General features: G+C 41.1%; 4 protein-coding genes and 1 long non-coding RNA gene across 5 annotated transcripts; 4 read left to right on the forward strand and 1 right to left on the reverse strand.

Annotated features, from left to right (window-relative positions):
- Positions 1-23: 23 nt before the first annotated feature.
- LOC102703737 (beta-hexosaminidase 3-like) lies at positions 24-5,616 on the reverse strand. Its single transcript, XM_006645087.3, has 15 exons — positions 5,426-5,616; positions 4,906-5,263; positions 4,740-4,814; positions 4,051-4,086; positions 3,870-3,981; positions 3,539-3,609; positions 3,293-3,423; positions 2,539-2,604; positions 2,206-2,306; positions 1,903-1,962; positions 1,782-1,815; positions 1,550-1,648; positions 1,405-1,464; positions 935-1,185; positions 24-324 (listed from the first exon to the last, which is right to left on the reverse strand). The coding sequence occupies exons 2-15, from the start codon at positions 5,221-5,223 to the stop codon at positions 158-160; spliced, it is 1,581 nt and encodes a 526-aa protein (XP_006645150.1). The 5' UTR covers positions 5,224-5,263; positions 5,426-5,616; the 3' UTR covers positions 24-157.
- Positions 5,617-5,822: 206 nt separating this feature from the next.
- LOC107304920 lies at positions 5,823-8,670 on the forward strand. Its single transcript, XR_001550964.1, has 4 exons — positions 5,823-5,875; positions 6,006-6,124; positions 6,280-6,387; positions 8,293-8,670. It is a non-coding gene; the product is annotated as an uncharacterized LOC107304920 (long non-coding RNA).
- A 2,333-nt stretch (positions 8,671-11,003) lies between these two features.
- Positions 11,004-12,901, forward strand: LOC102715538 (polygalacturonase-like). The gene is made up of 3 exons (XM_040529997.1): positions 11,004-11,456; positions 11,548-11,837; positions 12,433-12,901. Exons 1-3 carry the CDS (start codon positions 11,004-11,006, stop codon positions 12,899-12,901), a joined length of 1,212 nt encoding a protein of 403 aa, XP_040385931.1.
- A 1,469-nt stretch (positions 12,902-14,370) lies between these two features.
- Positions 14,371-16,798, forward strand: LOC102704017 (2-alkenal reductase (NADP(+)-dependent)). The gene is made up of 5 exons (XM_006645088.3): positions 14,371-14,736; positions 14,834-15,011; positions 15,749-15,915; positions 15,991-16,073; positions 16,366-16,798. Exons 1-5 carry the CDS (start codon positions 14,482-14,484, stop codon positions 16,742-16,744), a joined length of 1,062 nt encoding a protein of 353 aa, XP_006645151.1. The 5' UTR covers positions 14,371-14,481; the 3' UTR covers positions 16,745-16,798.
- Positions 16,799-19,536: 2,738 nt separating this feature from the next.
- On the forward strand, positions 19,537-20,376 carry LOC102704295 (probably inactive leucine-rich repeat receptor-like protein kinase At5g48380). Its single transcript, XM_006645089.3, has one exon. The coding sequence runs from the start codon at positions 19,537-19,539 to the stop codon at positions 20,374-20,376; it is 840 nt and encodes a 279-aa protein (XP_006645152.1).
- Positions 20,377-21,200: the final 824 nt, after the last annotated feature.

The following is a 21,200-nucleotide window of genomic DNA, read 5'->3' on the forward strand; positions in this document are numbered from 1 at the left end:
AAAAGGAAGAAACTAAAATAATAAGGACTAATAGGAACACTCAATAGTTTATAACCACAGAACTATCTGAATATTGAGCTGCTGATGTTACACATGGTAAAAGTGAATCCTGAACAATGGTTATCCTCTGTTCCTACTCCATTTTGTTATAAATATCCTACTGCCTTACACAGGGACCAGGTTCATATGGTGCTGTACGGCCATAACCAGCCAGAGGCGCAGCAGCTACCCCTCTTTGGTTCAGCAAACACCTGAAGCGTGCCAATCTTGGTGTGACCAATCTTGGGTCTAATGCAATCTTCTCAATAGGAGTCCATAATCTCTCTTCAATGCAGCACAAGTGAAATGGTGAGTTAGTTCATGCTCATATATATGTTAACTTATCAATGTATTTAATAGTATATAAGGTGACAATGAAGTAAAACATTCAACGGTAATAATATAACCGACAATGTTGCACAGCGATTCTGCTTCTGTACTGTAAATCATGTCTTTTAAATTGTAAATTGATATATAGCAGGTGGACCACTGTGGCATTCTTTTTGTGGGCTACTGGGTATTTAACTATTTATAAGGAGTCATGTGGTTGGAGTTTTTAACCTTTGTTCAGCGATTAGCTTTTGTGTCTTTAATTGTTGATACTATGCTTTCATGTTTCTTTTATAGCGTATGACAAATCTGAGTAATGATCATTCAGACTCTAGTTGATGTCTTGATTTTACTAGCGGGAATTTCAGTAGTTGCTGGCTTCTCAACGTTCTCAAAATTTTCATGGCTGTTCTATACGTGGGATGGGATGAAAGCTACATTCTAATTATACTCCTGTATCAAGATAGCCAACTTGAATGCTATATCAGACAACATGGTAATGTGCATGTACTAAGTTGAAAATATTTCACCACATAAATTAGGATAGCGTATATTAGTCAGTTACCTGCAGCAGCTGCAGCACGTGGCCAAATGGTTTGTTCAATATCTGATGCATCAATTTGTTCACCCCACATACAGACCTCACCACCAATGACTAAACGTTGCTGGTCTGGGTTGTCAATATCTTTCAGAGGTTCATTCGTGTAAAACCCCTCCCATGTGGCATCTAAGTGATCTAGGTACCACTTATCCTGGTTGCTTACTATGCATCTCAGCCCTGCAGCAACCACTTTTGGTGCTACGTCCTCGTCAAGCCTGTTAATTTGTAAGGTACCAGTTGTTTGTTAATAACAGTAAGAACTGAGATGGACCAGCAATGGACTGTCTTTCTGTGAGCATAAATTCCAAAGACAATTAATACAACATATTTAACACTGGAATACATTGTTTTTTTAACTTGGATAATTATTATGCAGATTCCCAGCAATGCCCTACTCATTAACGCCATAAATCACACAGGAAATGGGGAAATACCAGTTATGAACCACGGTTCTACGGTCCAACTTGTCTCCAAAGTTGTTAAATGTTTCCTCCCTGCAAGCATGGCATGTTGTTTGTTAATAGTTCAGAACTCTTTAAAATCTGTGAAATCTGTAAGGGCTGTAACCAAAAGACATACCAGTTGATGACATCATAGCCATGTGATATTGCTATCTTTTGGGATCTCAACACAAAATATCTGTATGCATCTGTCACATTCATATGGTTATCATCCAACCTGCCCCGTGAAATAAGATATCATTACATAAATCGACATTAACAGACGATGACTGGTTTATTTTGTATGACTACAAAGAAGGTTATAAATCACATCACGTAAGTTATCAATTCCTGAGTTCCCCTGTTTATACCATTTCTTAATGTGGGGTGTTGCAGTCCAGCAGCCTGAAATTGGACAGTAATATTAAATGGAATAATATATACATTCATTGTGTGTATACCACCAAAAAATGTATATACAAGATTTCTTACTTGTGTTGACTTCATCACCTCCCAAATGCACAAATTTGAACTTAAAAACTTTGCTGAAATCTGAAAGATAACAGAGCAACTATGTTAGACAGTTGAATAAGATGATAACAATTTTCTGCCAATATTTATTGATTCAGATAAATCTAAACATTATGTGTTTATATGTGCTGCTATTTTATGAACCACTGCTATCTTTTCAAAACAGGCCTAAACCCCAAAGATCAAATAGCCTTCTGACATAACAATTATATAGCTAAATTTGTAAATTTCATTTTTGTCAGCAAAAGGTATATTATGAATCACCTGAAAGAATGCCATCAATAACTCCAAATGAAAAGTTGTTACTGACATCAAGTGGTTCTTTGCAGGTATCTGATGGCCACAATGATGGGTAGCCAACGCCCCTGAAAAGGTGCACTTTCACATTATCCATGCTTATTGCTATGTGCCAACTGTACTATATAAATAAATTGTGTTATGCTCGCAAAAGAAGTGTTCTTTGAACTCCACTGACATGTATTTACTGTTTACTTGAGTTTCTTCACACGATAAACTAAGTTTTGCACCACAAAATATTTCTGTGATTCTGGTATATGCTTGGTGTGTACTTCTAGAAGTATTGACAACGTGTCTTACCATGACAGAGCATGACCAGGAACATCAATCTCAGCCATAACATTTACACCTCGATTTTCAGCATATCTGCAAACATATATTTGGTGATATTAACTTCCGAAACTGTAGGGCATAGCCTTGATAATAGTGAGCGAAAAAACAGCAAATTTGGGATGCTATACGGTGCTCATCTTTTGATTGATAAACTAACTTGATTAAATGTGTGTGTGCACTGCATAGTGCATAGGCAATTCTTCAGATAGCATCGATGTCAATCCATTTGATTGACCTGCCAAACTTGTTTTAGTTACCTTTTATGCATTGTCTTAGTTACTTCCTCATCCAGAAGATTCAAAACATGTTTATGGCTCCTCCCAGTTATGTGTAGTTGTGTATGCTGTCTATAGGATATATTTATGTTTGTTTGGTAGTTCTGTTGTTCTCTATAGAATATACATGCATTTTGCTAATTACACTAAACTCTACATTTTCTGTCCAATATATAGTATGACTATGAAAGGTGGGCATATAGTAGTCAGTATAACAGAAGAACAAAGGCAAACACATAAATAAGTCACACCTCGTGCAAATCAAACAGAAACAACTACGGTACTTATACAACCGTGTACAAAAAACAATATTTTAATGCAACTATTTGTGATGTTTAGTATATTTTGTTTGATGGAAGTAGCTCCCATATTTCATTCTAAGCATGCTCTTGATTATTAATGTGATGGCAAAAGAAGGGCAGCATGTCAATGAAAAGAAAACGCACCGCACAATGTCTATAGCATCAGACGTTGTATATCTCTCTGAAAAAGAATATGAACCATTCCACAGTTTAGGGTATGAAGGTATTTCAATGGGAAATGACTGTGCATCCACAATATGCCAATGGAGAACGTTCTGCATGATGAAAGAGCAAAATAGCATGATGTAATGAAAACCATTGTGAGGAACATAATTACATAAACACAACAACTGTTCGAAGCAATTTGTATTGACTGCTCAGCAAACGTACCAATTTACTGTAGGTCATTGTATTGATCACCTTTTTAATTACCGTAACAGGAAGGTAGTGCCTTGAGGTATCTGCATGCACTCACAATTAATCCTGATCCTTATTAGCAAGTGATTAGGAGTAGCATGTCTATTTGAGTGATGTTTGATTGTTTATATGGTACAAGTTATGCCTATGTTATTTATATGGTTGTTTACTCTAAAATGTTTCTTACAAAACATGTTCTCATTTTCAAAGGTATGCTTGTAGTTGGTAGGAATATTCCTATGTGATAATTGTTTGTTGGGGCTGAAAAAAACTAAATGAAGTCAGAGATCATATTGTATCTAACCAATAAGAAGTCCTCGGTAAGGAAATCTGGGTGTGTCAGAAATTGTCCAAGGAGCCGAGATGATTTCTATAAGCCTTGATGTGAAATCGAAGTAACATAATTGGCTAAATGTCTGCAGTAATGGAAAAATTACTGTCAGATTTCCTCTGAGATTTAGAGTATACAAATTATATTAGGTTACCTGTAAAGCATGAAGTGCTCCAAATACTGTTCGAGCCTACAAATATTGCAAGGTACCGTACATTATTACATGAACTGTATCAAACTATTTGCAGCAACTTGGGTCATGCATAAATTTGAAACGTCACACATTTCACTTGTGCAGTCTTTCCTATGCAAGACAAATATGAAAGAGCTCACTGCAATACTAGCAATTGTCCACCCCGGCTTGGGGTCGGCCCAGCAAAAATACTAGCAATTGTTCTTTAGCAACCAATTATATTTTATTGTTCAGTGGATGTTACAGGATACTTCACACAGATAACTTGTGATTTGCATTTAACTATCCGTCTGGTATCCTATGCTGATTTTTATTTGATTATTTTCAAGCCTTATTAGATAATCTGCATGTTACAACGATTCACAAAAGTAACGTGTAGCAAGAAATATCAATACTTGTGAAATCAGCATGCTATAAGAACGTTTAAAATGTGTCCCACTTTTTTTTAATGGAAAACAGGTTACTCAATTTCCGAATGGAAATATGTTCTTTGTTCATAAAATAGATCATGTCTACTGTTTTCTTCTGTAGGATGCTCAGTTAGTTGTCATGATAAATGGAGTTGCAGGAACTAGGAGCAAGCATCTACTGTTTTTTTATTTGGAAGTATTTTTTTATTTCAACATCAAGCAATTGAGCTTTATACTAACCTCAATCTGTGCGTGCAATGGGTTTCCTGCTGTAGGAATAGATAAGTTATATGATTCGTCTACTCCGAACTTGAGCTGCAGAAGATGAACAGTGCAGGGCATTAACAGAAAAACAAGTCAGTCTCTAAGAGAACTTGCTATTCAATAGGCCAAGTCAGCTGATTACTTCATCTTCAGATGAATGGACAACTACATTCACACTGGTGAGTACAAAAGAACTTGGGTTTGCACCATCAACGACATGGTTCAGTTTGATTAAATCAACTGTCCTCTGGAAGGCATCCTTCAAGATCTCTTTCTCATCAGAATACGTGCTTCCCACCATTGTCATTGTTATACCTTTGCTGACATAAAGTCTCTGTGTTCCATGGCTCACCGACGTTGGCATAGGCCACAAGTCGATGTGGTCAGTAACCTCAATGGCAACGCAGGATCCAATTGCCAGAATTGAAAGGAGCAAACTCAAACTCAGAGCCTGCGCCATGCTTGCAAGGCGATTGGCTTGATATCCTTCTCTGCAAAAACTGCAATTTATGTGGAAGAAAGAAATCTATGAGGTGTGAAAAGATCCGACAACCGTTGCAGGTTTGACAATTTTTTTCCTTTGTAAATACATGTTGCTGTTTTTTTTCTCTTGAGCGAGAGCAATGATGGAAAAGAGAGCTCGTGAAGAACAATGTGCATACCTGCAAGCAGAAGGCAAGTAAAAACCTGAAGGACCTCTAGTCCTCTACTTGCACCTTCATTTTCACCTTCTAATCTGTGCCTTTTGGATGAAAAACTGAGGACTAACAAGAAAGCTTATTGGGTTCCTATCTTAGGACAAGGATGAGTGATGAGGAGGCAAATGAGCACTACTACACATTGCGCCGGAAGCACGTGTGGTGAGGGGTGGTAATGAAGGGATGGTGATGCGCCGTGGAGTGGGTAGATGGAGGGACGAAATGGCATGAACAGGTCGGGTGCACTTCGGTGACCCAACAAACAGGGACGGTTGGCCAGGCAAGTAGCTCACTGATGCTAATTTTGGTAGCTTCACTTCTCCATATAGCACATACGGGTCCAAGTTTGGCGGTGTTAGTACCATATAATACTGAGCCTGGCTCACAGATCAGCAATATACAACACACCTTCAAGTATGATCAACTGGTTTTCTTTATGTAAACGAGAGTATTTTGTCAAGCACGCACGCCATGGTTATATTTCATTTGCAAAAAAATGCAGGTCGGAAATATCGAGGATTCTTGTTTTTTTTTTTTTTTGCAGACTCCGTCAATTCTTGTTTGGATTCGATGGATTGGCGGGAGGTCAGGAGGTGGCGCAAGAGTGCAGGTTGGTTGTGGTAGGTCAGTCACGCTGTTGCGCGTCCTTGTGAGTCATATCTGGTTAGCTTTCCTCCTGCTCCTGATTGATCTCATCCCCTATTGTCAGCTCATCATGCAACTGTGTTTTTTTGTTTTGAAACAATACTAACTTTTCATGAGTATTCTCCAAAATTCGAACTTATTTTTTTGTCTGTTTCCCTTGGATGCTGATGAAGGTTGCACAAGCTATGAAGCAGGAGATATCAGCATACAAACAGGGACCGGATCAAACAAGGATGGTTGCGCAATGCGCATGACATGAGGACTGTTAGAGATGACAACAGGTAAATACCCAGTGGGTTTTATTGCCCCATACTTATATATAACTAAGATTTTTCGCTCTAATATCCGTACCCGCTAACAGGCGTAAGATTTTTCCCATATCCATAGTCATGCAGGTGATGGTACCTAAGCACTAAGAGTATTTGTAATTTTACCTGACAATTAGAAGATTATAACTACCAACTATCAAAATCATATTAGGTAACAATGATTTTAACATTAACGTTCAAAAGAACATGAACAAATCATACAATGAGATTCAAAATCAAGAAATTAGATAATTATTTGGCAAAATTTGCTACAGGGCATCGAAAAAACACGTAATTAGCCATGGACACCGTAAGATTAGGAATTTGCTGCAGGGCACTACAAAAATATGGTAATTAGCTGGTAGAAACTTCGACCATTATTTTATTTATTTCTAAGTCAAAAATTTTTAAAAATGACGAGATTGCCCTCGGTGGCCGGGTCGCCGCTGTTCTTGCCGCAACTAGGTCGCTGCCGCTGCCACCGGCTCACTCGCCTTGTAGGCTAGGGTTCGGATGTGGTGTGGCGCCTAGACCGACCGGGTCTAATTTGATTGGACCCAGTTGGCACAACGGGTTGGCCAATGAGGGCAATCTCGTCATTTTTAAAATTTTTGACTTGGAAATAAATAAAATAATGGCCGGAGTGTTTACCAGCTAATTATCATATTTTTATGGTGTCCTGCAGCAAATTCGGGATCTTACGGTATCCACCGGCTAATTACTCGTTTTTTCGATGCCCTGTATTTAATTTTGCCTTATTATTTCTACAACTGAACTAGAATATGGCCTTGCATGTAGGTTTTTTACCCATTGATTTGCGGGTGCAGGTGGCTAAAGAATAAACTCATATCCATATACCCAATGGGTAAAGGCTTTTATTCGTTAGTATATCTACGGACATAAAAGTTACGCCATATAACTTTTAATAGAGTAAAACCCTGTTGGGTATCGGGCCGTGAGACCTTGTTGCCATCTCTAATGAGCGCGGTGGTCAGATTGGGCCGTGCAGTCTTATTGTACAAGAATTTAGCCGCTCCTGGGGCGACTCTCCTTCTGATAGTTTAGAGGAAGTCCAGCCCATTACGGAGTTGGGCCATCCACGCTGCCTTTTGCCTCACTCTCGGCCAGTAAGCAGTGGGCCACTGTTCAGCCTTCTCTCATTATTCCCCCTAGATTATCAATAAACCGAACTAGCCAACACCGGCGGAGCCATGGGGTGGTCCGGGTGGTCCCCAGACCACCCAAAAAAAAATGCTAATCAGTCCTTGATACCCAAAAAATGATAATTTTTATCGATTGTTATTCTGGCAAATGACGTAACATGATCATCTTTATTGAACGGGATGTTTTTTAAAATGGATGCAGAAGATATAATGAATACTTTTATAGCCATTAGAATTTAGAAGGCATAGACTTGATAAGAAGAAATGTAATACGGTAATATTCTTTAAATTTTTCTAGTCATTTAAGCTTCTATTTTATTGCGGGGAAGCCATATATGTTTCTTTGAATCAAAATTTTACTTAACTACTAATTTTATATTTTCCTTTATTCATATATTCTAGTGTACTTATAGTCTATTCTATTATTTGTACTTGCATATATATATATATATGTGTGTGTTAGCATAATGTGTTTATAAAAAAAAAATCGGTCGGACCATCCATATCCTAAATCCTAGCTCCGCCACTGCTAGCCAACTATGCAAATTTTCGTAAAACTCAATAATGTTCTCAAGTTCCCGACAAACAGAATTTTAAATATTTTTATTAATAATATTCAGGTTTTTTTAGCGTTGTGGAGAGCCACACGGATCAGCTTAACTTATTAGCGTAACTAGAATCAATCAACGGGTTCATCTTTGCGTATCCCTCGCAGGATGCAGCGAGTTGCTTGTCGGGAGCTCGATCGCTCACTGTTGCAGCAATCTCGGAGACAGCTACCGTCAGGAGTGGACGGGCAACGATGTCGCGCCCGTGGGATGCAGTGCTTGCTGAGTGCAAGAGTTGCTTGTAGATTAGCCTCGATAGTGATCAGTGACACGAACGCACTGTATGGATGTGGGCGCGTGTGTTGTACACGCCTAGCTACTTTGCTACGGTACAAACCGGTACGGAAATAGAACGAAATACATGGTCTGTCATTTGTTTTATTTACTCTGTTATAAACCTAATTTAGTTTGACGTGGGTATCAATATTTAGATTGAGAAGGTGTATAATAGATTGAAGAGCAATTTTATAGTGAAAAAAGTACAAATTACCCCCTCGAACTATCGTGGTCGGCCGAATTATTCTTCTAAACCCGAAAATCAGACATCCTTTACCTTGAACTTTTAATACCGGGCAAATTACCCCCTTGACCTAATTCAAAACGGTTTCGTCGCATGTGGCGTACAATCAGCATTTTATTTTTTTTAAATGGTAGGGCCCACCTGTCATAAACTCTCTCTCTCCCTCTCCCTCATAACCTCTCTTCCGAACACATGGGGCGAGGGCGGCGAGTGGACGGCGGGCGAGAGAGAGGGAGTGCGCGTAGCGGGCGCGTGCCACGGCGATGCGTGTGGCGGGAGCGGGTGCATGCCACGTAGGATTAAAACCGCTTTGAAAGTGCTTGGGAGATAATTTGTCTGGTATGAATACTTGAAGGTGTAAAATGTCCGGTTTCGTGGTTCGGGGGTAATTCGGCCGACCATGATAGTTCGGGGGGGGGGTTAATTCGTGATTTTTCCTTTTATAGTTCTTGAGAAGGTACCAGGAGGTCACTGAAATTTTGATACGTAGATACTAGGAGATGTAAATTTTGATACCTCTCGGTACCTACTAAGAACTGTAAAATTGCTCTTGAATCATAGCTAGAATTTTCTAGACGGGATTTCTTGGCATCTCCTCTCCTTAGGTCGCTGCACCAAACGCTTCTAGAAAATAGAGACGCTGGATTGATGCGAAATACAGACCCCAAAAATTCCAAGAAGGCTAACCAAATGAGATTATCAAACGGTATAAGCTGATGTTGATGGCATGATTGATTAACAGTTTTAACAATAAACAGCTAGCAACCAAGGAGGGCCTTGACCTGACCGGAGTAGTTGTTGAAATTGAACATGTACACGGGGTCTTCCTAGGCTGAGTTGAGATGTGCCCAACCCAATATCTATAGTACTCGAGACAAAATTGCACTCTTACGACAAATCACATTAATTTCCAGCCCAGCAATCACAGCTCCTTAATTAGACTATTACCAGTTCAACGAATGCACGAGGAACATCCATAGTTTACACATGCATTTCAACGGTGGTTAATACTGAAATAATTAGTTAGACCATGGTCATTCCTCATAGTCAAAAGGTTAACTGGTTTGCAACTCGTTTAGCCGCATAATAGTATTTGAAATTTGAAAACGAGGTGCATGAAAGCTAAGCTGCCGATCTTGATTTCCAAATGCACCAGGAGGCCTAGCTAGGAGCTGGTAATGGTAAATGGCAAATGGGCTGAGCTAGAAACGGACGATGGCTTTAATTGGTTTAGCTAGTAGCTTTCGCACAGCAAATTTACTCTAAATCACAAGGACATTTCCATTTTAAAATTGACAACTAGTAGCCAATAAGAAAGATTTTGGTGTTGTCGTGGTGTAGAATAATTAAGAAAAAGAAGTGTGCGCGTGTCAAGAATTTAACATGGGACCTTAAGGCTAAAACTTAAAACCACATACCTTCACAGCTACATTAGCAAGTGTATAGCCGTTCTTAGTATTATCTAAAAGAAAATTAGCCATTCTTAGTGAATTTTGGCAAGAAAATCCACCTAGGAAATAATACATTCTAACTCATCAACCTTAGGAAAATTTAGATGCTGTTTAAAATAGTTGAAATGAAAAGATTATCTGTTTTTTATAATTATTTGATAATATAAAAGAGTAAATAGTGAAAATCTTATCTTCCAACTGTGAGACGAGGACCTTTTATATATAACACTTTTACATAACACACAAATTAGGAGCGTAGGAAGTGTGACCGTAAAAAATCCAAAATCAGCCGTGGGAAATGCACAGGGCTGATGCTTTCTCAAGCCATAAATCTATACACATATATAAATATATTCATTTATCTATAGATAAATCAAGATATAGCTAAAACATCTTATAACATAACAAATGGAGTAGTGTCTCAGGGATGATCCAACTTATAACGATGTACACATGGAAATTACGTAGGCCGCCATGTCTAGCTCGTTTGTTTCGACGAAACCACAAAACTCCCGTTTTGAAACGGAAGATTTGATACATTATATATCCAGCCTCCAATTAATTAACGGTCAATGCCCTACGGCGTAAAAGTTCATGAGCTAGCTAGCTAACCTGGTCTCCCAGTCCCATGTTAGGTTTATGAATTTAGCACTGACAAACTATGAGATTACTTGCTCGATTACCCCTTAATTCACTTCCAAAACCAGAGAGACATGACACACTATAAATACACGTGTACGTTAATGCACCATCCAAACGCATACCTAACACACGTACACAGCAGCAGCAGCAGCAAGCAGCAGCTCGTCACGTACACGTGTACGTAAAACACGCAAATATAATGGCCATGGCGAAGGCGATGCTTGGCTTGCTGGTGCACCTGCACGCCGCGCTGCTGTTCGTGCCGGAGCCGGCCGGCGGCGCGGTGTACAACGTGGCGCGCTACGGCGCCCGCGGCGACGGCGCGGCGGACTCGACGCGGCCGTTCCTCCGCGCGTGGGCCGACGCGTGCCGCTCGCCGCGGCCGGCCACCGTGTACGTGCCGCGCGGGCGGTACCTGCTGGGGCGCGCCACGTTCGTCGGGCCGTGCAGCAGCCGCGCCGTCACGTTCTCCATCGCCGGCACGGTGGTCGCGCCGGCCGGGTACGGCTGGGACGGCAGCGCTTCCGGGCAGTGGATCACGTTCGAGTCCGTCGTCGGGCTCACCGTCTCCGGCGGCGGCACCCTCGACGGCCGCGGCGAGGCCCTCTGGGCCTGCAAGAAGAAGCGGCCGCGCGGCCAATGCCCGACCGGCGCCTCGGTACGTACGCACCTCGTCTCTCACGACGGCGCTAGCTAGCTAGATTAATCGGCTGACATTGTCATCTTCTTCCTCGCCGGCGGCGGTGCAGTCTCTGACGATCTCGAACTCGAGGGACGTGGTGGTGGACGGGCTGAGGTCGGTGAGCAGCGAGCTGTTCCACGTGGTGGTGCTGCAGAGTCGCGGCGTGACGGTGCGGCGGGTGACGGTGGACGCGCCGGCGGACAGCCCGAACACCGACGGGATCCACGTCCACAAGTCGACGGACGTGGCGGTGTACGACGCCGCCATCCGGACCGGCGACGACTGCGTCTCCGTCGGCCCCGGCAACTCCAACCTCTGGATCGAGCGCGTCGCCTGCGGCCCGGGCCACGGCATCAGGTACGTCCGCTCTCGCACGGTTTTCCCCCAGAAATCCAGGGCGACAAAATCAATTACGACTGATTTACTATCCAGTGATCGAGTTCAAGAAAATCTAAAATTTCCAAAAGATTTTGACCACAAATTATAGCCTCAGATCCTTTGACTTTACGTACACGACGTGTCGGAATGGTTACATTGCACAGCTGCATTAGTGGAAATGGACCTGAACTGGGGTCCGGTTCGTTCTTTCTCTGGTCGCATGCACACCACACGATGATTTGGATCTGTACCTAATTCACTTTCTGGTTTAGTTAAGGAAGAACAGTATAACTAATAAACCTCTATTTCATAATATAAGATGTTTGACTCTTTTGGTTATAACGTTTGACCATTCGTCTTATTTAAAAATTTAGTACAAATATAAAAAAATGATAAGTCATGTTTAAAGTTCTTTTGATAATAATGTAAGTCACAAGTAAAATAAATAATATTTTTATAATTTTTAAATAAGACAAATGATTAAACATGACACCCAAAAAGTCAAATATGTTGCATTATGAAACGGACGGAGTACTAAGTAAATAGTGTACATTGATTTGTTGGTGGTGATTAGCATCGGGAGCTTGGGGAAGCAGCAGGGGATGGCGGTGGAGGCGGTGGAGAACGTTACGGTGAAGACGACGTGGTTCACCGGCACGACGAACGGCCTGCGGATCAAGACGTGGGGGAGCTCCAAGCGGGGCTACGTCCGGGGGGTCACCTTCGCGGACGCCACCATGTCCGCCGTCGCCAACCCCATCATCATCGACCAGCACTACTGCCCCGACGGCGGCTGCGCCGCCGGCCAGAGCTCCGGCATCAAGATCACCGGCGTCGAGTACGCCGGCGTCCGGGGCTCGTCGTCGACGCCCGTGGCCGTCAGCTTCGACTGCAGCCGGACCAACCCGTGCAGCGGCATCACCCTCCGGGACGTGAAGCTCACGTACCGGCAGAAGAGCCTCAAGCTCGCCGACGCCGCGTCGTCCTGCCGCTACGCGCAGGGGACGGCCTCCGGCCTCGTCGTGCCGCCGAGCTGCCTCTGACCGATCACCTCACCATGACCACCTGGAAGGAGTTAATGTAATTAACACGATGCTAATTAATTGCCTGTATATATGTACATAGTTATATACGGCGACATAGCATATACGTATGTATTATGTATGTACTACTAAATCAGAGATAGTTGTATACGGTGGTGTTACAGAGAAATATTTGTATACTGGAACGGTTGTTCCTCTTCGATTTCCCTTCCTTTTTGTAGGGGAAATCGGTGGTTATAAAGTTTATTGTAGAGTCTTGTTGCAGCTTTGAGCAATACACTCCCTCCGTCCGTGTAGCCTTCTAATTCAATTGGTTCTAGCCATCTCGGGTTAGTTTCTTGCAGTGGAAAAATGGAGTTAATCTGAAGTATGGATATGATAATTTTATCTTTAGCCATTCAATTCATGGTTTCTTTTGCACTGGATCGGATCTGATAGTTTATTAGATTTCTGGTTTTTTTAACTAGTAAGGTGCACATGTTTTGCAAAAAAGGATATTGGATTATGATATACCGACACTGTGCTAAAATATAATCATTTCTAAATTGTTTAACAGAAATTATGATTGAGATAAAATAATTTATAAATAAAACTTTCATATATGTATTCTTAGCGATCGAAAGTCAATTATAGAAAATAAACTTATATAAAAACATAAAATCAACTTTAAAAATTTAAACTTTAGTTTAAACAAAAGCGAAAGAGCAGAATGCTAATTTGGCCTCGAAGTAAACCAGTCCCAAATAATCTTTCCTCCGAGCCGAGGTGGCCCATAACGGCAAATCGGTCCAGCCCATCGGAAAGCCTGGTTTTACGGCACTCCGTGGCCCAAAATACGACAGCAGCCACCCGTAGGCGTGGCGCAAAAAACCGAAACTGAAAAATCGAACTGAACCGATCGGAATCGGAACTGAATTAACCTGATATTTTTTACTAGTTTAGTCATCCACTGAAACTAACCGAAATAACCTCGGTTAATTAATTCGGTCATGGTCATCGGTTAAATAACCAATTAATACAAATCAAAGCCCATTAGCTCATAAAACCTATCAAATTGTAAAATATATTTGTGATTTAGCGTCATCTTCTGTTATGAGCTGTCAAAAAGACACAAATGAGAAGAGATGTTGCAATTCTTTTTTTTTTCAATTTCTATCACGTTTGTCACAATCTCAATCTACCAAATTTCAGTCATGACTAAAGCCAAAACTAAATTACTCGTTTCTCGCTTTTACCAAACTAACTATATTATTAGACTTTCTAATAACTGTATTTCACATTTAATTGGACTAATAGAACAGAAATAACCGAGTGTCCACCTCTTCCTTCACGCGTACGTGGAGCCCTGCACGGCCGTCAGATCTAGCTACCATCCCATCCCACGGCGCCGCGGCCACCGCCGCACCGGCATCTCACCTAACCCGCCTGGCTGGTTGTAGCACACGCACCCCTTCAAAATCACGCACAAACTCGGCGATTTTCCACCGAAAAAACGCAGCAAACCGCTCGGGGGAAAAAAAACCAAGCCGAACCGAACGAACCGCCAACCTACCACCACCGGCCGGCCAGCCGCGCCGGCGATGGAGGAGGAGGGGCCGGCCGCGGCGGCCCCCGTGGCGAGCAACAGGAAGGTGGTGCTGCGCGGCTACATCAGCCGGGCGCCGAGGGAGGACGACATGGTGCTCGTCGACGGCGGCACGGTGGCGCTGCGCGTGCCGGGGGGCGCGCCCCCGGCGGTGCTGGTCAGGAACCTCTACCTCTCCTGCGACCCCTACATGCGCGGCCGGATGCGGGACTTCCAGGGGTCCTACGTCCCCCCGTTCAAGCCTGGATCCGTAGGTTTTCTCGCCCACTTCCCCTCGAATCATCGCCCTCCACTTCGCCTTCGCTTGTCAATGGAGTATTCATTGCTGGTAGGCTTGATCTGTGAAGGTCATAGAAGGGTTTGGAGTGGCGAGAGTGGTGGACTCCACTCATCCCGGATTCAGCGCGGGCGACATTGTCTCGGGAATGACGGGTTGGGAGGAATACACTCTGATCGACAAGCCTGAGCGGCTGAGCACGATCCAGCAGAGTGACATACCACTCTCCTACCATTTGGGGCTTCTTGGTGAGTTAATTATTATCATAATTCTGATTCGTAGGACGTGTATTTTTTAAAATAAGAGAAGAGATCATGAACTTGCACGGAATGGTGCGTGAGCTTTTTCACGAGAAAAGCCTACCATGGTTGCACCGAATTGTGGTGTGTGATAAGAGTAGGAAGGGCATTTACAGACTAAGGCCATGTTTCTTTCAGCTTAAGATTATTATAATCTAGATTATTGAGTCAGATTATTATAAGCTGGATTGATATAATCTGTAGTAGAATAAGCTGTGAGTTGTTTCTTTCGTAGATTATTATAGCCTAGATTATTGGGTTTACAAGTTTAAAGAGGGAGTGAGTGGCATGGCGGGTAATTTTTCACCCAATAAGCTAGAAAAAGCTCATCTAAATGAGCTTATTAGATTATAATAAGCTGAGCTCTACATTATAATAAGCTACTTCAATAAGTTGTATGTTTCTTTTAACTTACTCTCAATAATCTGTATTATAATAATCCCAAGCTGAAAAAAACAGGGCCTAAAATGAGCAAAGGTTGTAGGAAGAGAAATATCATTTGAGTGATCTACTCTCGGTAATTTTAGTTAAATCGACAATTGTGTGATGAATTAGTTTGTGATAGGGAAATCAGAAATGTTTCGAGTGTTCTATTTCATGGTTTCTGTAACAGAGAGAATACTGCTATATGTGAACTATATTCTTTGATCCGACAAGCTTAACCATACTCTTTCCATCACCCCTAGGCATGCCTGGCTTTACAGCTTATGCTGGTTTCTATGAGATCTGCTCACCGAAGAAGGGAGAGTTCGTCTTTGTGTCGGCTGCATCAGGAGCGGTTGGCCAAATTGTTGGTCAACTGGCAAAGCTTCATGGATGCTATGTCGTGGGAAGCGCTGGAACAAATCAGAAAGTATTAACTTGACACTAATGCCTGCATTCCTTACCTATCTAGATGCATCATTCAGGGTTTACAACAATGTTTTAGGTTGAGCTCTTGAAGGAAAAGTTTGGATTTGATGCAGCTTTCAATTACAAAGAGGAGCCTGACTTAACTGCAGCCTTGAAAAGGTCAGGCCTTCTCTTTCAGTTAAAAGGCACTAGCCAGCTTAATTTAGTTTTAGTGAACAATCGGTGAATTAGCTTGACTGTAAGAATAATCTAAAAACCATAATAAAAATACTTCAATTTGATGAACCTACCTAAATAATGCACAGCATGCTCCTGTTATAGTTAAATTCATAGCGACAAAAATGGAATCATACACTTGTGTTATTATTTCAAAATCAACTTGCTGAATTCTCCAAATGATTCATAACAACATAGTAATGATTTAGTCCTTTTTGGTGATTTATTCGTGTAGATACTTCCCTGAAGGTATCGACATCTACTTTGAGAACGTAGGTGGACAAATGCTTGATGCTGTACTCCTTAACATGAGGGTCCATGGTCGCATTGCAGTGTGTGGGATGGTCTCCCAGCATGGTCTGACTGATCCTGTAGGGATCCACAACCTCTACTGCCTTGTACCAAAGAGGATACGTATGCAAGGCTTCCTTCAGAGTGACTACATCCATATGTTCCCAAAGTTTCTCAATGACATGGGAAAGCATTACAGAGATGGCAAGATTGTGTATGTAGAAGACATGAGCATAGGCTTGGAGAATGCACCTGCTGCATTTGTTGGCCTATTCAGTGGAAAAAATGTTGGCAAGCAGGTTGTGTGTGTTTCACAGGAGTGATGACCGTGTAAACTTTTGATGAATATTAGAAACCCCTCAAGAGGTGACAAGTAATACTATCTTTGTTTCATAATATAAGACTTTGTAGCTTTTCTTATATTCATACGAATACTAATGAATTCAAACATATATCTACTACTATAAAAGAGAATAGTGGTGATGGTGAATCCGTCACATAACTTACCATCAACTCTCTCCTATTTTGTGAAAGAAAAAACTTAGACATATATATCAAACTATTTTATTAACTCTACTTTAATAATATGCTAATGATATTTTTAATAAGATCTTGTTGCAACACATGGGTAATATGCTAATAAATATTATATATTGATAAATAGATAAATTTAAGCATAGCTAAAATGTTCTACCATGTGAAACGGAACGGAGGGAGTAGATGTCTGTCTTAACTTGTTCAAATAAACCTGGGAAAAAGGTTCGATTCACTCAGTATCAGTGGCATTATTAATACCAACTTACCAAGTCATAACTTTGTTCTAAATAAACAAGACTGCCTACACAGGAATGAGTTATGACATAGGACTAGGATCACATTAACTCTTCAATGAATCTTAGCTGCCTGCCAAACTGTAATGGTTAGAAATTCACGAATAAATTGAAGATGTCTAACGGCAATGACTAGACATTCCCCCATTACTGCAGCAGCGACGGCAGTACGTATGCATATACGTTCCCTCCCTCTCTCTCTTTTTACCAAACAAGTGGGTCCAGGAGTAAAAAGTCCCAAAAAAAGAGAAAAAACAGAAAAGAAAAAAGAAAAATGCTGAGAAAGACATAAAGTGGTATGAAATCAAAAATTTAGCACATCCAACAGTGTATTAGAGAAACATGCAGATTGGATGGCAAGTTTGCAAAGACGTACGTATTAAGTGGCTAATTGTCAAATTTCTCACGGAGACTGGTTAGACTGAAGACTTGAGCATAGTCAATCTTTCTGTCGTCGGAACCAAGGCAGTATTGCTGTATGAGTTAAACCGAAGAAAAGATCTTATAACTTTTCGCTCATATTTATACTTATATGCTAAAATTTAAATTTAAAGTTGATATTGAGTTTTTTTTCATATTTATTTTTTAACCTTTGCTTTTAGATCACCGAAAACATATATATGCAATTTTGACCTATAATATATTTTTTAATTGCTTATGCTTATAAAATCAAAAGGGATGGGGCTGTATCCTCCAGGGGAAGGATCGTCGTCTATTGCAGGTGGGAGTTTCTGCTTTTCTGAATCGATCGGTGAGTTCTCTGGAACACCATATTTTCTACTACCTTTCATATTATAAGTCTTTTTAGTCTTGTTTAAATTTGTTCATGGATGAATGTATATAATTTATATATGTGTCTAGATTTATTAGCATCGATATAAATCTGAACAATGCTAAAAAGACTTATATTATGAAACGGAGATAGTAGTTTACATATAACCGAGCATCTTGTGATAAGTATTACATGAAAACAGCAAAAGTATAGTTTTGTTCTTTCCTTTCTGGAGGCAGCTTTTGTGGCGTCTGCATATCTGAGACCCTGGGCATATTGTTTCCTCTTGTCACAAGTCTCTTTGTTAAGCATGTTTACACAGTGTTTTGAGCAGGTGGTACTTGAAATTAGAAGCTGCAACTTTTGTCGGGGGAACAGTTCATTTCTAAGCCATGGTTGTAATTTCTGGAGGCCAAATGAGCACTCTAATGACACCGTTAATCACTCGTATGTCTAGATTTAATACGATATATAACATGTAGTACTGGATTTATTTTTTATGGAACGGAGATAGTAGCCACCTAGCCTGAGATTTGTTCTATCTTATAACTATGAAGCTCGACATAGCTATATCCAGATCTATCTTATCCTAGTTAGGTAGATTGTGAGAGAGGAAGTAAAATTATATTAGATAAAATAATTGTATTGACGTGTTTTAAATAAAAAAATATACTCCTCTCATTTTCACAAATAAAATATTTGATATATTCGTAGATATATTATTTGCATCCTAAGACATAATTTATTTGAGGATGACATAAGTATGAATTTAACATAAGGTGATTTATACATATTTATATACTCATCTTTTCACTTCTGTGTATAAGCTAAAATTTAAATTTACAACCTTAAATTTTAGTTGATTTTAAGATTGTTTTTCATCATAGTTTAGTTTTACTCTTTGCTCTTATATCGCTAAGAATACGTATATAAAAATTTTATTTATAAATTATTTTTATTTACAAATATATCGTTTCAATTTTTTACTCAAAACAGCCGAAGGACGACCACTTGTATTCTCCAGAGGAGCTAGGGACCTCCCCGGAATGCAAGGTCTTGTAAGTTTTGAACATGACTGGCACGTGCGAATGTGAAACCGTGCATGGATGAGCTGTGCGTCTGGGTTCGCGCGTTTGACTTGAGGAAGATACAAAAGGCACCAACCTTAAGGTGAGATCGAAGACGTGGGAAAAAAAATCGTGGTTTAGGTAAGAAATTCGGGACATATTTAGATCTGTGCTGCTCCGTCAGTTCATCTCTTGCAGCTGCTGCAGAGGGTGTTTTCTGCTTTTGTCTGGATCGGTGGTGACTGGTGAGTTTTCTCGGCTTTACTTTTGCACAAACTTTACTAATACATTAGTAATAGTCTAATACAAAGACAAGTCTTTTTTAAAAAAGATAAAATACATTTTATTCTTTTTACAGGAAGTGTGTTTAAAGTACTTTTCGATCGGGTGATGTTGGGGGCAAGAAGCTGCCTTTCTTTGGCCGGTCGTTTTGTAACATGCCTGTGATGCCTGATGATATCAAGTTCATCGTTCGCTTGCTGCTCCTATGCAGCTTACGGTTGTTCGTCGCTTCTGATGACACCGAGTGCGTACGAACTCTGCACAAATCGCTGGTTGATCCCCGTGGTGAGCTCAAGTCCACATGGAATTTTTCAGGAGAAGGAACGAATGGTTTCATCTGCAAATTCACCGGCGTAAATTGTTGGAGCCCCAACGATAACACGGTTCGTTCTTTCAATCTCGTCAGCCTGGGGCTTCAAGGCAGATTTCCTGAAGGTCTCGAGGGTTGTAGAATGATGGAAGGCTTGAATCTGTCAGGTAACAGCTTTTCAGGGCCTATCCCTTCCGACATCTCACGGTGGCTACCCCATTTGAGTTATCTGGATCTCTCGCACAACAGCTTCTCAGGCCCAATCCCAAGCAACATCACAGAGCTTTCTCGTCTGAGTTCCATGGATCTCTCGTACAACAGCTTCTCAGGCCCAATCCCAGCCAACATCAGAGACATGGCATACCTGGAAACACTGAGCCTTCAGCACAACAAACTCCAGGGTGGGATCCCATGGCAATTCTGTTCTCTCGCTCGGCCGGTGTCGTTCAGTGTTTCAGACAATTTGCTGTCAGGGCTTGTTCCACCATGTTTTGAGAACTTCTCGGCGTCAGCCTTTGCTGGTAACCGAAGGCTCTGTGGTGCGCCGCTGGGTAGCTGTAGGCTGCACGGGATCAGCGACGAGTCCATCATCGGAGCGGCCGTTGGTTTCGTGGTCGGGTTCGTGATGGCCTTCTACTTCCCGCAGTGGTTCGTTTTCTCCAGGAGGCTCCATCCCTATATCTTTCGGATTTGATCGTCTGCAACTCTTGTGTGGCAATCTGGCGTCAACCTCACGGGGTCAAGTAAACTCGTGCAGAAAAGATCAGGGTAATCTCTACGGTGTACCATTTGATAGTTGCAGCACGAGCTACGGCAATTCATTCCAGCGTCGGAATAATCGGAGCAGCCGTCGGGTTCGTCGCGGGATTTATTGGAGCCTTGTGCACCTCGCACTGCATCATCTTCTACCGGAGCCCAAATGAGCCATAGCTTGTGCTGCAACTATCAAATGGTATTTGTTCTGAAACTTTCGGTTTTTTTTTTTTTGGTCCTTCTTGAGGCCAAATGAGCACTCTACGCACTGTTAATCACTAGTATTCGTTCCCCTAACAGCGATATGTACAACCAGCGGCTTAATTAGCAAGTGCCGCTGTACGTTTACCTTGCAAAAATGTTCAGCCTACTTTCCCATATCAAGTGAAAAGTATTGTTTATTTTTCATAAAGGGTTGATGCGGCGACTTAGTATAAGTGGTACTGTTCATTTTCTTTTTCCTGAGTAGTCTTCGGCATAGGTCAGCCTCAGCACTCAAGAGCCTGGACATAGTCTTCGTGGTTTTTTTTTCAATAAAAATAACTTACAGCATTATCTTTTAGCATAAAATAAATACAAGTGAAATGGTTTATTGACGATTAAAAAATTTGTAGATTTAATTTTTATTTATACGTTCGTAGTGATCTAAAAGAAAATATTAAAAAATAAACTAAGATAAAAAGATTAAAATTAACTTTAAATTGAACTCTGAATAATATATATATATACTCACAGTCATATTTGTTCCTTTTGTGAGCTACTGAT

Source organism: Oryza brachyantha, chromosome 1 (assembly GCF_000231095.2).
Source record: "Oryza brachyantha chromosome 1, ObraRS2, whole genome shotgun sequence".
In the NCBI taxonomy this organism is placed as follows: Eukaryota; Viridiplantae; Streptophyta; class Magnoliopsida; order Poales; family Poaceae; genus Oryza; species Oryza brachyantha.

Excerpts from the sequence above, each read along its gene's own strand:
- LOC102715538 (XM_040529997.1), top strand. The coding sequence starts at position 11,004 with ATGGCGAAGGCGATGCTTGGCTTGCTGGTGCACCTGCACGCCGCGCTG. Across the intron at positions 11,457-11,547 it reads AATGCCCGACCGGCGCCTCG|TCTCTGACGATCTCGAACTC; the intron begins GTACGTACGCAC and ends GCGGCGGTGCAG. Across the intron at positions 11,838-12,432 it reads GGCCCGGGCCACGGCATCAG|CATCGGGAGCTTGGGGAAGC; the intron begins GTACGTCCGCTC and ends GGTGGTGATTAG.
- LOC102704295 (XM_006645089.3), top strand. The coding sequence starts at position 19,537 with ATGCCTGATGATATCAAGTTCATCGTTCGCTTGCTGCTCCTATGCAGC.
- LOC102704017 (XM_006645088.3), top strand. The coding sequence starts at position 14,482 with ATGGAGGAGGAGGGGCCGGCCGCGGCGGCCCCCGTGGCGAGCAACAGG. Across the intron at positions 14,737-14,833 it reads CCCCGTTCAAGCCTGGATCC|GTCATAGAAGGGTTTGGAGT; the intron begins GTAGGTTTTCTC and ends TGATCTGTGAAG. Across the intron at positions 15,012-15,748 it reads CTACCATTTGGGGCTTCTTG|GCATGCCTGGCTTTACAGCT; the intron begins GTGAGTTAATTA and ends CATCACCCCTAG.
- LOC102703737 (XM_006645087.3), bottom strand. The coding sequence starts at position 5,223 with ATGGCGCAGGCTCTGAGTTTGAGTTTGCTCCTTTCAATTCTGGCAATT. Across the intron at positions 4,815-4,905 it reads TCCATTCATCTGAAGATGAA|CTCAAGTTCGGAGTAGACGA; the intron begins GTAATCAGCTGA and ends CATCTTCTGCAG. Across the intron at positions 2,307-2,538 it reads CCTGGTCATGCTCTGTCATG|GGGCGTTGGCTACCCATCAT; the intron begins GTAAGACACGTT and ends GCACCTTTTCAG.